At 40.6% G+C, this 19,949-nt stretch overlaps 1 protein-coding gene across 2 annotated transcripts in view; it reads left to right on the top strand.

Moving 5' to 3' along the window:
• Window positions 1–12,776, top strand: part of LOC103366035 (SAM domain and HD domain 1) — a 26,747-nt gene extending 13,971 nt beyond the window's left edge. Inside the window, exons 3-16 of one of the 2 annotated variants that reach the window (XM_008293652.1) lie at window positions 444–516; window positions 1,093–1,253; window positions 1,923–2,038; window positions 2,779–2,849; window positions 4,710–4,868; window positions 5,772–5,872; window positions 5,960–6,068; window positions 6,168–6,259; window positions 6,337–6,452; window positions 8,321–8,460; window positions 9,345–9,440; window positions 9,552–9,656; window positions 9,770–9,907; window positions 11,924–12,776. In XM_008293652.1, the coding sequence (XP_008291874.1) occupies window positions 444–516; window positions 1,093–1,253; window positions 1,923–2,038; window positions 2,779–2,849; window positions 4,710–4,868; window positions 5,772–5,872; window positions 5,960–6,068; window positions 6,168–6,259; window positions 6,337–6,452; window positions 8,321–8,460; window positions 9,345–9,440; window positions 9,552–9,656; window positions 9,770–9,907; window positions 11,924–12,076 (1,630 nt within the window). In that variant the 3' untranslated portion in view covers window positions 12,077–12,776. The remainder of the gene's footprint in view (window positions 1–443; window positions 517–1,092; window positions 1,254–1,922; window positions 2,039–2,778; window positions 2,850–4,709; window positions 4,869–5,771; window positions 5,873–5,959; window positions 6,069–6,167; window positions 6,260–6,336; window positions 6,453–8,320; window positions 8,461–9,344; window positions 9,441–9,551; window positions 9,657–9,769; window positions 9,908–11,923) is intronic. The other variant, XM_008293653.1, reaches the window with a different exon arrangement.
• The last annotated feature ends 7,173 nt before the right edge of the window (window positions 12,777–19,949 follow it).

Below are 19,949 nucleotides of genomic sequence, written 5' to 3'. Positions count from 1 at the left end.
ACACACACACACACATATATTGCTATATTCACTTTAATTCATGTGTTTAGTGAGTTTTCTGGCACTGTTGCAATTATGAAGGCAGCAGTGCAGAAAAGCAGCTTGGGAAACAGCTCTGACATGACTGCTGGTTAACATGTAGTCTTAATGCGCTGCTCATCCTGAAAGGCTCACCTCAGGGGGGTTGATGACCACTGGTTACTGAGTTGGAACGTCACAACGCAATGAAATTCCTGTTGGCTCATAAAAGCTGGGAGGCTATCGGGGAGCGGGGACTGTAGGAATGGCAGATGTAAATGTCTTCATATCTTCACAACTTTTACATTTCACAAAGCATGCCATATGGGACCTTTAATTGGGTTATCTGACGTCTCTCACTCATTTTCCTGTGTCTTCAGCTCTTGCACTTGACTTTTTAATTTAGTATTCTTCATGCTGTCTAGGTGTCTTGGTGACCGTCTGCAGATCCTGCACAGCCTCAGGAAGCTATGGCAAATAGCAGCTGGGCCAAACAAGGTAAACACTGCCTCATGGTGTTACACTTCCAAGGCTACAGAGATAAGTCAGACACAATAAGGTGCAAAGAAATGTAAAACAACGCCATGGTCTCCAGGTGAAAAGCATTTTTTTTTGTCCTCTGTTGACGGCTGTCAGAGAGCGAGGTGAACGCTTTGCTTATGAGAACAAATATATGGTTCTCTACACTGATTGCCTGTTTTTGATCCCTCTTCACATTTAAAACCTGCTCATCCTTTTTTTTTTTTTTTACATCACCCTTACAGCTTACCTTTATTCATTTTAACCAATTTTTGTTGATCATTTTCAACTCGCCTGTGTTCAGCACGTCCTCTTTTACTCTATACGTTATGTTTTTTAAAAAAAACCTTGAAACTTTGGTATAGAGAAGTGATCGATTAAATAAAGGCTTATTACTGGAGTTTTGTTTCCTGGTTGAAATGGTTCCAAAACCGCCTTCCCATCTAAATATAAACAGTGAAACTGGGTGTGTTGGCATTTTTCTGTTTTGATTACACATGAGGACTGAGCGTCTTTCGTGTATTCATACCTGTTTGCTTTCCTGTCGGCTGCCAGGTCTTTAATGATCCCATCCACGGGCATGTGGAGATGCACCCGCTGCTCATCAAAATCATAGACACGCCTCAGTTCCAGAGACTGCGGTACATCAAGCAACTGGGAGGAACCTACTTTGTTTTTCCCGGAGCCTCGCACAACCGTTTTGAACACAGCATTGGGTATGTTCTCAGTTAGACGCACTATTTATTGGTGAATGTCCATCGTTAGCACACACTGTTTTGCTGTTGAATGCAAAGTAATGGTGAAAAAAACAAAACACAGCAGATGCAAAGCTCATGTAGATGTCCATCACTGAAGGCAGATAGACAGAGAGTGTATTAAAAGGTGCTATATACAATACGGTGTTTTCACTCAGTACTTAATAGGGACTTAAAATGTGAAAGTTTACAAAGCAGGCTGGATCGCACAAGAGCAACTGCAGTAATCTTACACTAAACCCTTTTATTCCTGCCTCGATAGAAACACTTGCTTCCTGTTGTGCTGTAGTTGGTGTGAAAAAGATTGCTGACAGTGGACGAGGATCTGTGTGGTGGAAAGGCTGCGATATATCAGAAGAACATGTTGATCCTTGAAAGATGCCCCAACAGCATTATTGCCTCACCTAAATAATTGAATGCCATTTAATTGGTGTTCACTTTGATTGGAATTTGTTTATGAAATATGGGGAAAAAAATCCACATATGTAAATCTATCTTCTGCAAGAACTGCAAGAAATTCCTAAAAGCAGTTACCGTGTGTGTCCATGTAATTATTTGTCGGTCATGCTTTGGTGTTTTCATTGTATAGCTTGTGTAGAAATGGTTGTTTTTGCTGTGTGCTGTGTACAGGGTGGGTCACCTGGCGGGACGACTCGTACAAGCTCTGAACGAGAGGCAGCCTGAACTCCTCATTTCTCGCAGGGACATCCTTTGTGTGCAGATCGCTGGGCTGTGCCATGACCTGGGTGAGTGGTGTCATAAGGGCTTAGAAAAAACACACAAGACACTCGCAGGCCGTTGATAAAATGTTGTGCAGTATGCACTTGAAAGCCTGTGAACCCTTTTGAAATTATTTATATTTTCCTGCATGAAAATGACCTAAAACATCATTAGATTTTCAAATTACTCCTATCGATGGATAAAGAGAACCCACTCTGAAAAAATCAGAAAAAAAATATTTTATTTGATAGTTTATTTATTGAGCAAAATTATCCAAAATCATTTATCTAAGAGTGGCAAGTACAGAGATTGTAGCCCATTCCTCCGGACAGAACAGCTTCCACTCTGTGATGTTGGTAGGTTTCCTCGCACGAACTGCTCACCTCAGCTCCTTCCACAACATTTCTGTTGGATTAAGGTCAGGGCTTTCTTCAGTCATTCTTTGAGACAAATACGTGTGTGCTTAAGTCAAGTCAAGTCACAGTGTTTTATATAGAACTTTTTAGCTGTTGCGCCAAAGTGCTTTCCGGTACAAAAAAATTATAATTCACTAGTACTAGTTTTCTTTCACCACTGCTGGGAGAGATGAGAGATGCAAACATGTCTATGCAGTTTGGCATTCTCTCTTTGGAAGACAGAGCATCATATGCATATTATAAAGCTGTAATAAAAAAAAAGAAGAAGAAGAAAAACTATTCATTTCAGATTAGAATAGAGCCCAAGTAAGTTAATGCAAAGTTCTTCTACTTTATTTCTCCCTTTTCAGGACATGGACCTTTTTCCCATATGTTTGATGGTATGTTCATTCCCAGAGCACGTCCAGGGATTAAGTGGAAGGTAAGAAACTTTGTGATTTATATGGCATTAATGTTAAATGTAAGCCACAGTTGAGGGCAGCAGTACAACACAGTGTCCGCCACAGACAGAGCCAGTACAGCACCGGTTCGTCAAGTCAAGTCACCCTCATTTAAATAGCACGTTTCAAACTGAAGCTGACTCAAAGTGGTTTGTTAATCGGTGAGCTAAAATAAATAATATCTTATGGATTAGTCCTTGTGTATGCGTTGTTTTCCCTCTGGGCCTCCTCTCGTCTTTTGACTGTTTAATCTTGGCTGTGACACGAGACTTTAGTCAGTCACAGGTCATTTCACCTGCAGGTGATGTAAAATGGCTTTTTAAGGGCTGAATGAAAACATTAAAAAAAATGTAAAAAAAATAAATAAATAAAACAATACAAATCAATATAAAGAAAAACAAATAATAATTTCTTACAATGGAAATACACTGAATTTATTGATTTTTTTTATTTATTTAACAGAAATATTGACATGTATAATTTGCAAAAAGAAAAGAAAGGAGAAAAAGCTTCATGGACACTCCCTGTTATCAGTGTGGTAGAGCCTTGAGTGGAACCGGCTATTTCTTTCAACCAATATAGGGTCCCAGCCCGACAGCCTGTGCTTTCCTTTAGGTTCTTCTCCTCTGTTCTCATCTCTCTCCTCCTCCTCCTCCACTCGGCTCTCCCTCTGCTGTGCTCAGCTCTCCTTCACTTTGTTCCACTGCTCCTCCCTGTCTAATGTTACTTGTCTTATGCGATTAGATAAAACATAAACGTTAGATAATTTACACTCACATCACATCTGATTACAGTGTGAACACTATTTTTTACCTGATCATCATTTATGAGTCAGTGAAAGGCTAATGATACCTGCCGAGTGTCATCTTCATCAGGTGCCTTTCTCCTTTGAGAAATACTTGAACAAGCTCATCTGAAGATGCAGTCAGCATTTCCATCATGGCGTGTAGATGTTGGCTTAATGCTATCAATTATTTACTCATGTGAGCGACACTCAGTTGCAGCCCGCCATTACTAAATGAATGTAGAGGAAACACAGACAGCAGAATTCAATCCCGCATAAAGCTTTAAATGGCCCTTAGCTTTACTATCTTTATGTGTTTAAAGTCCGTCCAGTGGAAGCGTCTTTGAACAGAGAGGGAAAAGCTGCAGGAGGAGGCCTGTATATTTTTTACATTCTGCCAGTTTTTTAGTTTTTGGTTTATTTTTTGGTCTTGTTTTTTGACGGTCTTCTGATTTATTTTTTTCTTTGTCCAGTGCAACCTAAAGACTTTCCCTACATCAAAATCATTAGACATCCGAGTAGATAATAATAATAACTGTCACCACATATCAGATAACCTCTCAAATTGGTGACGTAGCCTCTTAAAATTGTTACCTGCTAAACTCGCTTCAGTTCCCACAAGGACGCAGTTCAAGCAATGTTATGCTTTTTTAAATTGAGTAACACATTCATAGTCACAAAGTTTATTCCTTCTTGATTACATGGCGTAAAGTTATAGCAATAGGCAGTATCTCATTTACAAAAGCGTTTTATTAGCACTTAACGTTATTAAAAACATATGCTTCTGTACAAAATATAATCTGACTTGATAGCATGAGGCCCGAGATAGCAGCTACGGTGTTGAAAGTGATAAAGATAACTGATAAGAACTGCTAAGCACACAGTCATTATGTAAGTTATGACCACAGGCCTGCTGTCGGCCAAACGTGAGAGATAAGGCAGGAGTTAGGTAGACAAGCACTTTCTATTTGAGGAATGAGTCATTGTGCTTTCATTTTCAAGTTGTCACCGGCCACATACTCGTATTCATTTACTGATGAGGTTGTGTATCTCACAGCACGAGACCGCCTCTCTCGCCATGTTTGACTACCTGGTGGAGGACAATGACCTGAAGCCAGTGATGGAGCAGCATGGGCTGGTTCTGCCCGAGGACCTGGACTTTATCAAGGAGCAGATTGCTGGACCACCGAACACTGATGCAGCTCAAGGCCAGAAGGTACCGACCAGTTCTGTTTTTGTGAAATCAGTCAATGGCACTACATTTGTGCAAGAGCTAATATCTGATATTTTTTTAAAAACAACAAAAACAACTAAGTCAGTGTTTACAAAACTCTCTTTGGACTCCTTTTGCACAATTATAACCCAGTACATACAGTTAACAGTAATGATTGGACCTGTACATGGAAGAATCTGTCAGCTGATTTATGTGTACGGTGGCAGTTTAAATCTGAACACAATGAAAGTGAAAGCACTGATGTTTGCATTCACAGTCTACAGATGTTGGTCGCTTATTTTATCTAAACAAATTAACAATACTAGGATTTCATCATAACAAAGTTCCCCCAAAATAAAATAGCATAAACATCCTGCTTTTGTCTTTGTGATATGTCACTTGCAATGATTCCTTGTCCTTGAATGAGTAAGATGCATAATTTAGGGGAAAAAAAAGAAAAATACTATAATAAAGAAGTGGCATGTCAGCCAGACTGGCAGGAGATGTGTGGCATGGCAGCTCACCATCATCCCTGTTTAGACAGACCGCTCAGTATTTAGCGGCCTCTTGATGTTTCTCCATCAGACTGCCTTCAAAATATGTGGACTTTACTGATATTTTAAGTAAGTAAGACTCACACTTGTTCTCATTTTCTTCCAATGTGTCCATTTCCTCTAAGGTTCAGAGTGGCCCAGAAAAGATTGGACAACATTTTGTTAAAGTTTTGCTTTTTTTTGTTCATTTTTTCAGATTATAACCCTTATTTACTTAAGATCAAAGGGAGCAACATTGAGCAGGGAGCCAGGGCTCATGTGGCCACGTAGAAAGAGTTTTCCTAGAGTACCTGTAAAACTCAGAAAGCACAACCAGATAAGCTGATTATGCAATTCCCTGTCATCCCTGCAGTGGCCATACAAAGGCCGTCCAGAGGACAAGTCCTTCCTGTATGAAATCGTGGCCAACAAAAGGAATGGCATTGATGTGGATAAGTGGGACTACTTTGCCAGGTGAGGCTTTCTGATTTGTTAGTTTGATTAATAGAAATTTTCCAAAATGTGTACTGTCTGTTAAGTTTAATTGCTGTCTTTACTCAGGGACTGCTACCACCTGGGCATCCAGAACAACTTTGACTATCGACGCTGCCTAAAGTTTGCCCGGGTGTGTGAGGTGGACGGACAGAAGAACATCTGCACTAGAGACAAGGTGATATCTTCACTGCATGTGTTTTTTGATCGTATTTTAACCAGTACTCCCCTTAGATGAAATTTGGTCACTAAAAAAACCAGATGATTGTTTTCACAGGAGGTGGGCAATCTGTATGACATGTTCCACACCAGGAACTGTCTCCATAGAAGAGCTTACCAGCACAAAGTGGGCAACATCATAGAGACCATGTGAGTAGCTGATCACTCTGTTTCTTGGCTTTACCTGGCAGCAAAATGTTCTCACCGCTAATAATGTGCTCCTCCAGGATCACAGAGGCCTTTTTAAAAGCAGATCCACACATTCAGTTCGAAGGCTCAGGAGGGAGGACATTCACTCTCTCCACAGCCATAGATGACATGAAGGCCTACACCAAGCTGACAGGTCAGTGACACTTTCTACAGCATTTAGACTAAGAGAGAAGATAAACCAGACACACATAATGCTAGATGGTTCAAATGTGCATTTCTATCACTACTTTTGTTAACTACCTTTTTATGTGGTTTTATTGAAATTAACACTTCTCCAGCACAATGTTTTCAGTCATTTTGCCTTCATCAGAGTGGAGTTTGAGTTTTTATCATCCTGACAAGCACTTAATATCTTTTGTCGTCGTGTAGACGGCTCACTCTGAACTCCAGTCCGAACAAATACACAGGTTTCTTTTCTCCAACTTTAGCGGGACTTTCCAGAGTGAGAAAGAGTTGTGTTTTGTTTTGTTTTTTTCTCTAATGTCATTGAGGTGTGTCGGAAAAGTTCCAGGACTGGTGTCACAAAAGATATATTTCAAATCCAAACTACAAGTTTTCCCCTTCAAAGTAATCCCTCTATAGTCTAACACACTTCCCCAGCCTTCTCTGCCACGCTGCCATGCACTCCTGGAAGGATTCTTCAGGGATCCTCTGCAGCTCCGTCGTCACCCAGAGGAAAAAATCCCACGGAGCCAGGTGGGGTGATTAGGGAGGTTGCTCCAGCGACGTTCTTCTCAGCCAGGAACTGTCGGATGCTCAGGGCATTGTGAGCAGGCATGTTGTCATGGTGAAGCAGCCACGACTTGTCCTGCCACAACTCTCGCCTCTTCATACACACTGAACGAAGCAAACGCCGCAGGATCTCTTTGTAGACGTGCTGGTTGATTGTCTGAAGGGGAAAACTCATAGTTTGTAGTTTGGATTTGAAATATATCTTTTGTGACGCCAGTCCTGAAACTTTTCTGACACACCTCATAGATTATTTTTAAGGACAGTTTATGGTTTCCACTTGACTGATGCAGACACTGAGAGTGGACACTGTATCTGCATGTGGTTCTATTCATAGTACAATGGGTACATGTTGGTATGCTAAAGACAACCATCCTCCCATAGATGTTTTAGAAAAGCTAGCTGTGACTTTGCATGTTTCATAGGATGTAGCAGCTTGTCAAAGACTGGGCGGTAACACCACCGTATCAGTAAGGATTCCTGAGATGTGCCGAGCACAGAGGGTGGACATGGCACAGGATTTCTGGAGAATTTAGAACTTCCTACTGTGTTTGGGCACTGTTGATAGAAAGCATGTACAAATCAAAGCATCTCCAAAGTCCAGCACTTCTTCAGTTACAACTCTGTTAATGATGAATTTTAAAGGTGTCAATAACAAAAATCTGCCCAGATATACTCTCCTTGTAACATGCGTTTCCTTAAGACATCATTTGTCCTCCTGGCTCATGTGCAGTCTACGGACAGTCCCCAAGGTCAGAAATTTTGAGCTGCAGACCCTTACAGATTTTGGTGGATGATGAAATCCATGTCACACATACTCTTGCGGACTCTTACGGAGGCGAGATACATGAGGTGGCCTGTTGTCTGTCTGCTGGGTTGATACTTGTGGCCAGCTGTGGTAGCACTCACCATGATGTGCAAACTGCTTGATAAAGAGTCAAAGTGTCATTTTCAAATCATTAAGGCCCAGATCATCAACCTGCCAATACTGTGAGCATGTTTACCAATTCCTGCTGGAATCAAAAAGTGGTCCTACTTTTCAATACATCATCCATGCCTTTGTTCTCGAGCTACAGTTTCCGATCACACTATTACATTTATCACCCATGCACAAATTATTTTGTGTTGCACTCATCCGTTAGTGGTGTGACACCACAGACGCAGCCACGTTCTTGTCATTGTATCTTTTATAGTTTGCAACACTGAATGTGAAGAAATGATTTAGTGATGCTGAAGTCCTTGGTTTGTTTTATTTATCCGTTTCTACTTCAGATCATGTGTTTGAACAAATACTAAACTCCTCCTCCGCGGAGCTGGCGGAGGCGAGGCAGATACTACAAAACATCATCTGTCGGCGCCTCTACAAGTGTGTGGGTCAAACTCAGGCAGACAAACCCGTGTCTGTCACCCAGGTGTGTGTTTTTACTTTTATCAGGCTAGTAGGATGAACAGTAGGGTTGGATCGTTTGTATTTATTGTAATCTTTGAGTGACGTGACACAGAAACTGTGGAGATAATGTAAGACTAAGTGACATGAAATATTTGGTGACTTTACGTTGAATTTAAGAGCTTGTTATCGATGTCCATTTCAGTGGGATTGCAGTTTTTTTTGAGAAATCAGTCATTTGTGTAAATGTGAATAATGCCTGTTGCATTTTCCCATAGCTTTCTCAGTGGCTTGTTTTTTTCTTTTTCCGATCAGCATGCTAAACACAATTTGCTGCAGTTTAAAACAAAGAAAAGCATCAAAACCTCACAGCTGAGAATGTGGATTAACCAAATGTCGAGCACTTTTCTCGCTGAAGTGATTTAAACGACTTAGCATTTATCAGAATTGTTGGCAGTTGATAAAATGGCGATCAAATAATCAGCTAATTACTTAAGCAGTATTGTCTTTGATATACTGTTTGTTCTGTGGACCCTGACAGGAATACCTTCTGCTTTGATGATGCTGATGATCTTCCTGATGAATGAAATGGGAAAACGTGCTTGTGCAGGCTAAGATTGCATTTAAGATACTGAATAATTCAGCTGTGTTTTGGAAAGAAACGATTCATAAACATCAGCTTTGAGCTATCAAGCTGCCCATGTGGTTGGTGAATATTTCTTATATGCAATATCAGCCTGTATTAGATTTTACATGCTCTGCATAGAATCTCTAATAATCGCGGCATGTTCTTAACCATTTCAGTATATTCTGTCACATGAAGTTTGTGATACCAGAGTGTTCAAAACTCATATGTTACCATGGACTGAGTGTCAGCTGCTGACTCTGCCACTTTTCACTATCTATAAGGAAATTGTTCACAAATGGGAAGAAGAATTGGCTCAATCCATCCCTCAGACTGGTAGCCAGGAAGCCAGTCTGCAGCCAGAGGACTTCGTAGTTAGTGTGAGTTTTTAATTTAACTGCTTGTAATCTCATTTGCATGTAGCTCCTCAAAAAAGAATTTTGATTTGTTGATCATAAGTAGATTATTGAGGTGTTCTCCTTCTCTTTTAGGTCATTTTTATGGACTATGGGATGAAGGAAAAGAATCCCATCAACAACGTACGTTTCTACTGTAAGAACGACATAACTAAAGCCATCCAGATACGCAAGAACCAGGTCAGAGTTGGTGGAAAACAACTGCAATTTCTGTATGTTTCTCGTGTTTTTAATGTTGTCACTGCCTGTATCTTAAATTTATAGCTCAAAAATAACTTCTGCCATCCTTGTAGGTGTCTAAACTTCTTCCAGAGCAGTTTGCTGAGCAGCTGATCAGGGTCTACTATAAGAAGAGGGACGAAAAGAGTCTGGAGGCTGCCAAGAAGCACTTTGTTCAGTGGTGCATGGACAGAAATTTCTCAAAGCCTCAGGTACAGTTTATCTGCCACAGTATACAGAACTATGTTACCTGCCAAACTGAAGGCACCTTTGAGAAAATGGGAATAGTTAATGTCAAGAGCAGGGCCTCGTATTGTCTCTATTTTGTGTGTATTACGGCCACTGTTGAGAACTGTTCAGCAAAACGATTCCTCCATGGCACTGAGTGGCAGACAAACCAGTTGATGCATTAGCATTTAGAAACCAAAGAGCCAATTATGGTTCTCTGAAGTTGGTGAAGACAAAAAAATTTTTTAAAAAACAGCAACGCTAGAAGTGAATACTGGACTTCAATTCACCAGTTGGCCTAAGATTTGACTCCAGAAGCATCAAAATGTTGCCTCATAACTGCTGGACGTGTATATATGCAACGGCTTGTGAACAAATAGGCTATATTGACTTAAAAGGTGATGATATGTCAGTGTTGTATTCACAGCTGGTTCTTGCTGGCCAGAAGAAAAAAAACTAGTATTGCAGATTATAAAAATGTTCTGCAGTGCCATAATATTATTGCTGCTCCCCATATTAGAGGGATAGCTGGAAGGTACAATTTTCACTGAAAAGAACGCTGCAGTTTGCATTTAGAGCCATAAACATTTTATCGGGGCTGAAGGAAGGAGGTGGCAGGCAAGGATGGAAGTAGTTCCAATTTACATTTAATCTAGAAGACACTCGTATGCAACCCAACTTGGAAACAAAAACAAAAAAACGCAGTGTTGGGAAAATCTGAGACGGAGGAAATGTGGTAAAAGTGTACGAAAGTATGTTAACCCTTCTGAACACCAACACCTGTTGGTGGGTTTGAAAGACATCCATCCATCCATTATCTATACACCGCTTAATCCTCACTAGGGTCGCGGGGGGGCTGGAGTCTATCCCAGCCGACTTAGGGCGAAGACAGGGGACACCCTGGACAGGTCGCCAGTCTATCACAGGGCCACACTTAGAGACAGACAACCAAGCACACTCACATTCACACCTACGGACAATTTAGAATCACCAATTAACCTCAACATGGACTGTGTGGGAGGAAGCCGGAGAACCCGGAGAGAACCCACGCTGCACGGGGAGAACATGCAAACTCCACGCAGAAAGATTCCGGTGCCCCCACCGGGACGCAGACCGGCAACCTTCTTGCTGCGAGGCAACAGTGCTACCAACTGCGCCACCCCGCAGCCCGTTTGATAGACATGTTCTCTTTTTTTAAAAAAATGTTTTTAAATTATTTATCAAGAGCCCAAAACTGTAAAAAGACACAAGAATGATTGGATTTTTTATCTTTTTGTGTTTAAACAAATCATGTCAACATACTGTTCTGTCATAACAAAATCAAAGCTTAAAATCACCATAGTTCATAAAATCACTGTATCTTACATGTCTCTTACAAATATTTCCAAACAAAAAATGTTTGCGCTCACTGAATTTTGTAAAAACAAAACCCCACAAAATTCTGTGCTCCTCAATGCAACCAGGAAGAGGGTAGTGAATGTTCGATGCTGTACATGATGATTCAACTTTTTTTCAAGTCTGTGAAGTAAGTAATCACAGAAATTCAACTAGCGCTTTCTCTTTTTTTAAAATGATTTATAGCATTTTAACTTTTTAAACATTTTTGAGCCCATTACTTCTAACTATTGTTGTACTGTTTCCATAGCGGTGCAGGACTTAATATGGCAGTAAAAAAATGAACGCACTGTGAGTTAAAATGTGACAGTAACAAATAAAAAAAAACATCCAACTAATAAGCGCATCAGGTTTTTCATACGGAACGTGTAAGAATAGCCTCAGTAAGTTGTTGTGGGTGGAGACAGTAAGTCCCTGTCGACATACATTCAGCATATAATGGGTAGATCCCCCTCAGGTCCACGATCGAGCTGGGAGAAAGGAGTTGTTGTTAAAGAGCCCCTGCATAGCTTTCCAAGTTACTGCAAGGATGTGTTTGCATTTGCTGTGCACACTCTACACCGCTTGTCTCAATGCCAGCCTGTGTTGCTTTTGTTCACATGTAGGACGGAGACATTATAGCACCTGAGCTCACCCCTCTGAAAGCCAGCTGGTCGAACAACAACGAAGGCGAAGACGGCGGAGACGGCGGCACCAGAGGGACAAACTGCGTTAGCGTGAATGGACAAAAGAGGGCCAAAACAAAGCTTTTTAAATAAGATGGAGAGCGAAAGCAATCCTTCTTTTGCACATTTAGAGACAGAATTGATGAGACGGTGTTAGGTGAAGATTGTATTTTTCTATGAGGTGAGTGGGCGGATGAGCAAACTATTTTTATACCAAATTAGAAATGTATTTAAAGTTTCAAGACAGTTTATACATTGGTGCGTTGCTGTGCATCTACTCAGGTTTTTGGGAGTTAGTTTTTTTTTTACAAAGTTAGGGCTCTTGTCAACATCATATACATTATGCTTGTTTTACTTTAATCATTTTAATTAGGTTTTTATTTGGAAGTGGAATTATTATGTATTTACATTATGAAAAGTAAATTACAATTTTACTTGACGTTCAGGTATGATGGAGCTTTTTCAAGCTTTCAAAAGAATCAAAATCTGCAATCAGTGAGCATTTCTTTTTTTTCTTCTGGGATTATTTGAAGATTTGGTTTGCTTTTACTTTGAGTGTATTTATTTTTTCTTTGTTTTTTTTTAGGGGTTGTGTGTGTGTTTTGTAGCTCTTTATTGTTGTACCAGACGTTCGGTTTACTCTTTGCTATCTTCACCTCGTGCTGTGCAATATTTTAAAATGTATTTTGGAAACTTTTTAAAGTATTTTCTCTCTCACCAAAATATGATGCACCTCCATCAAACTGTTACTTAAGTGTATACATAAACAAGAAAAGATGAATGTCAAAATGGACGTTTTTGTCTCAGTTGTGTCCACCTGTTGTTTAACTTGTTAAACAAATAATCCAAGCTGAATTATCACTCAAGAGAAGACAGTCATCTCGGTGCTTAATCAAGCGGCTTACAGCAAGAGAGACACCGCACCAGCACGGAATCACCAAAATAGCTGTCCATAAAGAAGAAAACATAGTATGACTTCACCAACAGCCCCGAAGGAGAAGTTCTAAAACAGCGGTGTGATGGATTATTTCCAAAGCTGTACATGTCGGATCATACCTAAACATGTCATGACATTGCAATTTCAGGTTCCCTGGAGCAGGCAAAATATTAACAAATCTGTAAAACTGTGCTAAACTAAGAGAATAATGTAATTAGCACAACTGCTTAATGTAGGTCTAGAACTGCAGGGACACATCTGAATCAGGGTGTAACAGTAAAGACATTTCAGATGTTAAAGGATAAGTTTGCAATTTTTCATGGCTGTCCTAAAACAATGGTCCGGCGTCCATATTCCCTTCGAAGCAGGTTTTGATTGCTGTAATAATTTCTCCCGATCATTCTGACCAATGAAATTTCTCCTCTGAGTGAGCTGTGGATGTAATTTCAGTCCTTGTTTGTTGCAAAAATGTATTCTAAAGTCTGTCTCTAATGTTGAGCTGCAGTGTAGAGACAGTTGGTAGGTGTCGAGTCTGAAGCACTTCCGCAACTATTTTTCATTTATTTTTATTTTATTTAACCAGGAAGTCTTATTGAGATTCAAAATCTCTTTTACAAGAGAGACCTGGCCAAGGTAACAGCTAATCATGACATAAGAAGATGCGACAAATACAGATAAAACAACTATTAAAACATAGTGGAGCTCTCAAGAAAAATAATCATATGTCTCCATCACCACATTCTTTGTGATTCCCCCTTAATTTTTTGAATTGATATGAATGTTTCTAATCTAAGATCTTTCTGCAGATTATTCCAAGCCCATGGGGCATAGTAGGAAAATGCAGTTTTCCCAAAATCAGTTAAAACCTGGGTTACGTTGAAAAGTAACCACTTGGAGGAGCGTAGCTGGTAACTAACAGAGCTGACACAGAGAAGCTTACGAAGGTAGGCTGGAAGTTTGCCCAATATGGCTTTATAAAGGAAAGTGTACCAGTGCTGTTGCCTGTGAGTAGTCAGTGATGATTTTACCAGATCATAAAGAATACAGTGGTAAGTGAGGGACTTTGCATTTGTAATGAATCGTAAAGACACATAATACACTGAATCAAGATTACGTAAAATGGAGGAAGCTGCATGCATATACAATGTTTTCAGTCTAACCTGCCTCAAGCATCTGTTTTTGATTGTTCATAAGAGGGAGCACTCTATCAGCAGAAATCAGCATCTAATATCAGTGTGAGGGATGCATTTTATGGAAAAAATAATGCAAAAATGAGAAGCATATTTTTCTTGGCCAAGTATTAAAAGTACACTTTTCAGTACAATAGTTAAGTACACCCATATCACCTTTGATTTGATGTTAAACTCAAGAATTACCATTAACAAATTTAGATTATACAAACAATTATTAAAGGTCAAGTGTGTAGGATTCAGAGGAATATTGGAAGAAAAGTTTATAATCAGCTGAAAATGAGAATTGTATTTTTGTGAGCTTAAAATGAGTTTATATCACAGAGTGTGTGTACAGAGGGAACAGCTCCTCTTTCTTTCTTTCTTTCTTTCGACGGGACAGTGCATATTAATGAACATGCAATCTCAATATGAGACAAGGTTGCAGTAAATACGCTAGATTTAGCACAAGGCTAATTTCCATCCGTTGTCCCACCCATAAAAGAAAAACATACAGGGATACAGATGTATAAAATTAAAAACAAAACTTCCACAGAGTCTGTCATGTTGCACTGATCTGTTTCAGCACCAGTCCAGAGCAGCCAAATCAAACACTTGCTGCGTTTCCACATAATTGTCAAGCGAATTTGAAGCAAACTTTTGCAATGTGAGCAAAAAGATACAAAAAGAAAACGCAAGTATCGCCTTGTTTCCATTGACCACTTTGGAGCGAGTAAACCAGCCTGTGTTGTGTTGAGATAAGGTTGTGGTGTGGTATGTTACACATGGCTGTATGGATTAGAAGAGTGTAAATAGGGATATAGTGTACACATTAGAAGAAGCTGGAAACCAAACCAGCTGTTTGCCAGCCGCTAAAAGACCTCAAAGAAAAAACAAACAAAACTTTCTTTCACATCATTGACCTTGTTTCAGAGGCGAAGACGACAAAACAACTAAATCAGCTGGTCAGTCATTCAAGTTAAATGTTCCCTATGTCAGAACCTGACTTTTTTCATTTACTCTTTCTAATGTGTTACTTCCAAGTGCAAATAAAAATAAGTTACGAAAACGTGGCTACTGGCTCAAAAAGGGGTCATCTGTGTTTTTAGCACCATCATACGCTGTCCTGCATGCTTGGAAGGGAAGCGAAAAGCCAGGGCCATTCATTTGGTTGCAATCTGCAGCTTTACCCCCAGATGTCAGTAAAGCCTAATGGACCTTTCAGTTAAAGTTGTGACATAACGCACTAAAAACACTATTCTGCATTAAACGTTGCTTGTAAAGTGCATTCTTTTTGATAGAAAATATATTTAAAGTACCAAACATTATCCCCATGCATGCAATCAACTACATGAATATTATACACTCATTATTTTTGATAGTAGCAGTAGCTGCAGTTATCATAAATGATGCATTTATGTGTAATTGTTACAGCATAGAAGACTCACAATATTTCCATCTGAAGTGTTGGGATGTTACATCATCAAAAGGTAAATAATTACAAGTACAATTCCGTCATAAATTGAATGCAGTACTTTAGTAATTGGCTTAATTGCATTTAACACTGCAAGTGACATTAAAATGTAAAGATTTGACACCAGTGTCAACTGAATGAGAGAACTGGGATGAGTGAGTTGACGAAAGATTGTGTCTGCTCTGTTCTAAAATTAAAATCTTTCCATCTTATCTGTTTCCATATGTAAGAACACTTGTTGAACACCAGAGGGAGTCGTACACTCATGTACTGCATGTCTTTCTCTAACACGGCCCAGGATTTGAGACCCTGCACAACTTTTTTAAAAACAAACAATGATTTTGTGATAAGTTTTGTGATGTGTTTGTGTTGGTGCATGTTTTGTTATAATATGGGGCATGAATCTGTTGTCATGTTTTGCAATTTAAAAAAAAAAAGTTATTCTGTGGTAGAAAATTAACCCTCGACTGTGAGAACCAGGAGTTGGTATTTTTAACAGGATTTTTTTATTTGTTTGTTTTATTACATCAGTGGATCTTCACTGACTCACTAAAACCACACAACTTCTTTAATCTAACTTAGCATTTAGTGATACTCTTAAAAAAAAATTTTGAACAAACAGAATGACATTAATCAATAACAACATGGGATGAGCCTCTGTTATACAACCAGGAAGGTTATCTCACAGGATGTATGCAGAAACACACTGTCCTGATGCACAGTGGGCACAAACACACACACACACACACACACACTATTCCACATCCTGTGGCACTGTGGCAGGGATTGCGTATCCACTGCACACACTCCCTCTGTGCACCGGTAGGACCAAGGCCAACTGCCTGCTAGTATTTTTATAATCTTCATCCTCCCTGACCTGTTGCACCCCTCCTGGCGCCAGTGGTCTCAGCCCTCCCCCTGCGATGCCTCAACCTTACACACACACACAAACACACACACATGCTCCTGTACACTCAGCAGTGCTTCCATGGATAATTGAGACCAGCTGTTGCAAGGTGCCTCTTCCCTTGACCCTGCACCCCTCCTTCACCCTGCTGCTGCTGCTGCTGCTGCTGCTGCACTTGCCTTTCTGGCAGAAAGCTGCTCCAAAGCCCTGCTTCCCTCCCTTCCCCTTCCCCTCTCCTGACTCACCCCCTGCCACATGCCTCCGAGTGTGTTTGCCATCAGTTGTGCTGATTGATAGACTGGTGTGTTTTTGTTTTGTTTATTCTCTTCATTTGTTAAAGATGTAATATGAAACGATTTTTAGCTGGAAGTGGACACTGGGCTCTTAGCTTCCTAAATGCCTTTTCTGTCCATGGCTCAGGCCGGGAACACACAGCAAGATAAAACAAAAACAAAAAGTAAGAGGACAATAAAGTATATTGCACCATATCGTATTGAATGGTATCAACACTCAAAGCTCGGAACGACTGTTGATGATGCATTTAATCGCTGCCTTGTTAGAGTCATGCACCAGATCCCTGCATTCAGTTCCTGTCAGTTTAAACTATGAGATCACACAGTATTACAGCTCTAAAAGTCAAACATTTGGCTCATTTGACTGCAACGTCTGGGGCTCATCTGTGAAGTAGACTTGTGCTTTTTGGGTGGTTTTTGTCAGTGATGAAAATGGCTATGGCCAAATCAAGTTTCATTTCCTTTTAGAGAAAGGGCGAGGTAATTCACTGAGTTGTGCACAGACAAAAATATAGCCAGCAACTGTTTCGATGACCAGTCGCTCAGGTGGTTACTGATTTGCTGATACACTTGGTTGGCTCGACAAAACAAGTGACACGGGGACAAAGCCTTAGAGGGTCAGTCATGTCTAATGACAGTCACTGATTTTAGAAAATGATCGAGACCAGAATGAAAGTAGAAACAATCAGTATCATCGGCTAAACTGTTAGTCTCCATCTTTGCCCCCACCCCCAATGGATGAAGGCATATTCGGGAGGCGAGATGTGGTAAGTGCGATCTGCTGCACTACGACTGGAATGTTTAGGAGAGGAATGGAGGAGGAGGAGAAGGGGGGAGGAGGAGGGAAGGGGACAGGCATGTCAGACTCTCTTTTCCAGCTGGTCCTGAGGGGTCAAACTGTGTGTGGATGTGTGCATGTCATGGCCTCTCATTAGGGGGTGAGACGCTGCGGCTCCAGACCCCCATGGTAGGATAGCAGGGTGAGTCTGCAGTGATCCTGCCACTTTGATGCCCCTGACCCCCGCACCCCCCACCGGGAGGTTAATGAGCCTTGGTGAGCTGCGAAGGCATGCTGTTATTGTGTGTGTGTTGGTAGATATGAGGTGGAAGGACCCTCCAGAGGTCTGATACGCTTACTGTCGTCCCTTGCGGTGGTTAGATCAGATGACCAGGCTGTGTATGTTTGGGTGTGCAGAACAATGTTAGAATAACTTTGAAATAGTTAAAGCAGAACCTGCCTCTCATGGTGAGTTTGAAGTCACTGGACGAGCATTGAAAACAGGATTTCAAGGATTGTATCAGCCATTTACTTGTATTTGTCGTGTATACTGTCCACAAGACCTGAGTCATTAATCAGCATCATTTTTACAAGACAGTACAACCGTAAAACATGATCTCCATTACTGTCTTTTTTTTTTTTTTTTTTAATGGCAAGAAGATTTTCAGCTTTTTTTAGTTTGTTCAGAGCTCAACAAAAATGTCTGTGTGACATCATTTAGATTTATTGATTTATCTTTTCTCTTTTTTTAATCAAATGATCAAACTGTAATACAAAAAAATCGCTGACTGTAAGTATTATAGTAAATATTTTCCTTGATATCTAAGGCAAAGAGAAGATGTGGTACATAAGTAAGGACACAAATTAAAAGGAAAACTTACATTTTTTATGTTTCTTTTTCTATTTTTTCCACTTCTTTTGACATGAAGATAAATAGAAATCCATAAACTTTGTACTGAGCTGAGCCACACAGACACTCATGGATTTTGGGAACTTTAACAAGTGAACACTAGTGACTATCTTTGTGATAGATACACCTGCTGTTTGGTTTGGTCACATATGATTTGGCCTCTTTCACTTGCTGCAGTTTTGTTTTTTTCTGTCAAATTCTTAAACCACTGACTGTCAAATCTTTTTAGAGTTGCCAAACGCTGCTGACTGGGACAGAAGCCAAAATAACGCACCACTGTAGGAGTGCCTGTGATGAAACTTGTCTTCTTCCCATTCACATTGCTTCTCCATGCATGCGCTTTGCCACTGCGAGGCAAAATGAGGCAAACGACCTGCAGCTGATTTTGATTCACAGCCTTAACCATCAGTAATTACTGACCGTAATTGCTAGTCCTACTTGACTATTTTCCCATTTCTGTTTCTCTCTAACCCCTGAAAATTGACCCCAGCACCACTTCACATAGCTGAGCAGGCACTGAGACGTGAATGTGTTGTTCAGGGCGGGGCAGAGCAAGCCCCAGCCCGCAAAAGGAAGGCCAAAACAGGTGCTCGTGTTCTCTCTCTCTTTTTTTTTTTTTAACTCCTTTTCTTTTCATCATTCACTCTCTTCCCCTCTTTCTTCTCTCCACACCTGTTGAAAGTGTGAGGACTCATGCTGGTTCATCCGAGCAGCTCAGCCAGACCTGAGCCATGCCAAAACAGCAGGGGTCTGAGTTGGAGTGTTGGTAATTACTTAACTAGTATGTTTTATCAGCTTTGCGGCACCTCCCCTACCCCCAGTTGGTTCCCGCTTTTAATCTCAGGTGTTACTTCTGGGTTGATTAGTCGTGTGCTTTTTAGCTGGAGAGGCCAAAAAAAAGAGGAAGGGGGGAAGGGAACGGGGCAGCGTGTTTGTCAGATCCCTGTAATTACATTTATGTGAACAAAAAAAGGTTACAGATGAATAAAAGCTAACTGGAGCACAGCCTGTTACGTTACACCTGTGCCATCTGCTCAGAGCGGAGTACTGTGGGGTTTCTTTCAATAGAAACCAAAGTGGCAACAGAGACCTTCTGTGATTTGATTCTAGTCTGATTGATGGCTCCAGAGGAGACTGGTGGTCTCTGCCCCCCTGGAGGAGCACCTTACCAGGCCCACACTGAGCCCTCAGCCCCCCAAGTCTGTTGTCCCCGCAGCAGGGGAGCCAGATTTACCCAGCTGTTTGCGATGTGTGGGTACGTAGTGTAGCTATGGAGAAAGATCACTCACAAAATCAGTGCGTAACGAAAACTCCAGAATTATTCAAGTAAATGGATGCAAAACAGAGCATGTCCTGCATTATTTAAAGTGTCAAACCATGGATTTTACCTTACGGAGGTCAGAGGAGAGGAAAGTTGTTTACAGAAGACGAGAGATTATTAATTGCTTCTTTCACAGTGAGTTTATGACCCGACGCACCTGTCCATAAGACTTTGCAG

Source organism: Stegastes partitus, unplaced genomic scaffold (genome assembly GCF_000690725.1).
Source record: "Stegastes partitus isolate 25-593 unplaced genomic scaffold, Stegastes_partitus-1.0.2 Scaffold899, whole genome shotgun sequence".
Classification (NCBI taxonomy): Eukaryota; Metazoa; Chordata; class Actinopteri; family Pomacentridae; genus Stegastes; species Stegastes partitus.
Note: the sequence above shows the minus strand (reverse complement) of the source record. Positions and strands in the feature narration are given on the sequence as shown.